Raw genomic sequence first — 1,299 nt, 5'->3', positions numbered from 1 at the left:
CAAGAGTTTTGACAAGTTTTATTATGATAAATGAAAGCTGTCTTTGCGCAATAAATTGTTAATTGTTCACAGAACACACTGTTGTAGCATAGCAGCAAGCACCATAAGAATAGGTTTACATAACATGGCATTATGAATAAAATAAACAGGAAAAAAAAATTATATAAAACTCTTTATTTTCCTTCAAAAGATGAATGCTTTTTGTTTTGCACTTTGTGAAACAAATCAGCATTTGTGAATACAGAAACTTTGTTCAAAAAGATGAAAAATTACACTACTAAATCTGACATCCTTCATATGAGATATAATACTCAGATGACTATTAATGCATCTGTACCATTCATAAATTCTTCATTCCTCTTTCACTTTACTATACATGCTTGAAACTGCTTCTGAAATATGCATCTATGTCTACCTTTTCTACCAAAGCTTTTAACCTTAAAAACATGTATAACATACCAACATGAAACTATTCTTATTTTCTTCACCATGTAAATGTAATGCGTTCATCTTCAAAATGTCCTTTTGCTCTGCAGAACTAAGTGACTGTTGAAATGATAGACAAAACTCCAGGCACATAAGCGCTGATTTGGAGAGTTTATGCAAGGCTCCTCTGTCTGGGCTTGATTCTGGGGTATAACTACAGAAGAAAAACAAATATGAGCAATCTGTAGTAAAAAAAAGGATGTCCAAGATTAAATGACGAGGAGAAAGCTTAAAAAAAATGTATTTCCTCACCCCGAGGAGGTTGCGAGGTATATAGCCCTCATTGTCAGCACATCTCGCCCACCACCACTCTGTTTCTTCACGGTCCTCTCTTCGTAGGATGGTCAGGCAGTCTCCTTCCTTAAAGGACAACTCGTCCGGACTCTCAGCATCATAGTCCCACAGGGCATAAACAATGCCCCTGTTCATGATGCCCATCTTCTCCTGCACACCTGTGAAAAAAACACCTCAACGCTACAGATTTATTGCGATAAATTACCAGTTGAGCTACAAGAAGTCCTCTTTCGTAAAGTTTCATAATGAGAGAACAGGTTTCTCACCATAGAGAAACTGTGAGCATTGGGCATAACCTTCTTCCATCTCCTCGCACTTGTCTGCCGCTGTCTGCATATCGCTGTAGGTTGTGGCGTATACAGCAGCTCCTGATTCCACCAGGAACTTACATACTTGCACGTTATTACAAGAAGCAGCGCAGTGCAGGGGAGTCCTAACAGAGAGAAAGAGACGTTTAATTTTGTTGTATTCAACTTATGGACAGAATTTTACTGGGTTTACATAAATGTTTTTCGCTCA

At 38.0% G+C, this 1,299-nt stretch overlaps 1 protein-coding gene across 1 annotated transcript in view; it reads right to left on the bottom strand.

The window, feature by feature from the left end:
- Window positions 1-23: 23 nt before the first annotated feature.
- Window positions 24-1,299, bottom strand: part of LOC107571640 (apoptosis-stimulating of p53 protein 2-like) — a 40,457-nt gene continuing 39,181 nt past the window's right edge. Inside the window, exons 13-15 of the mRNA XM_016257973.1 lie at window positions 1,047-1,213; window positions 739-938; window positions 24-640 (exon numbers count right to left, since the gene is read on the bottom strand). Of these exons, the coding sequence (XP_016113459.1) occupies window positions 599-640; window positions 739-938; window positions 1,047-1,213 (409 nt within the window). The 3' untranslated portion in view covers window positions 24-598. The remainder of the gene's footprint in view (window positions 641-738; window positions 939-1,046; window positions 1,214-1,299) is intronic.

This window comes from Sinocyclocheilus grahami, unplaced genomic scaffold (genome assembly GCF_001515645.1).
Source record: "Sinocyclocheilus grahami isolate Dianchi unplaced genomic scaffold, SAMN03320097.WGS_v1.1 scaffold1624.1, whole genome shotgun sequence".
In the NCBI taxonomy this organism is placed as follows: domain Eukaryota; kingdom Metazoa; phylum Chordata; class Actinopteri; order Cypriniformes; family Cyprinidae; genus Sinocyclocheilus; species Sinocyclocheilus grahami.
Note: the sequence above shows the minus strand (reverse complement) of the source record. Positions and strands in the feature narration are given on the sequence as shown.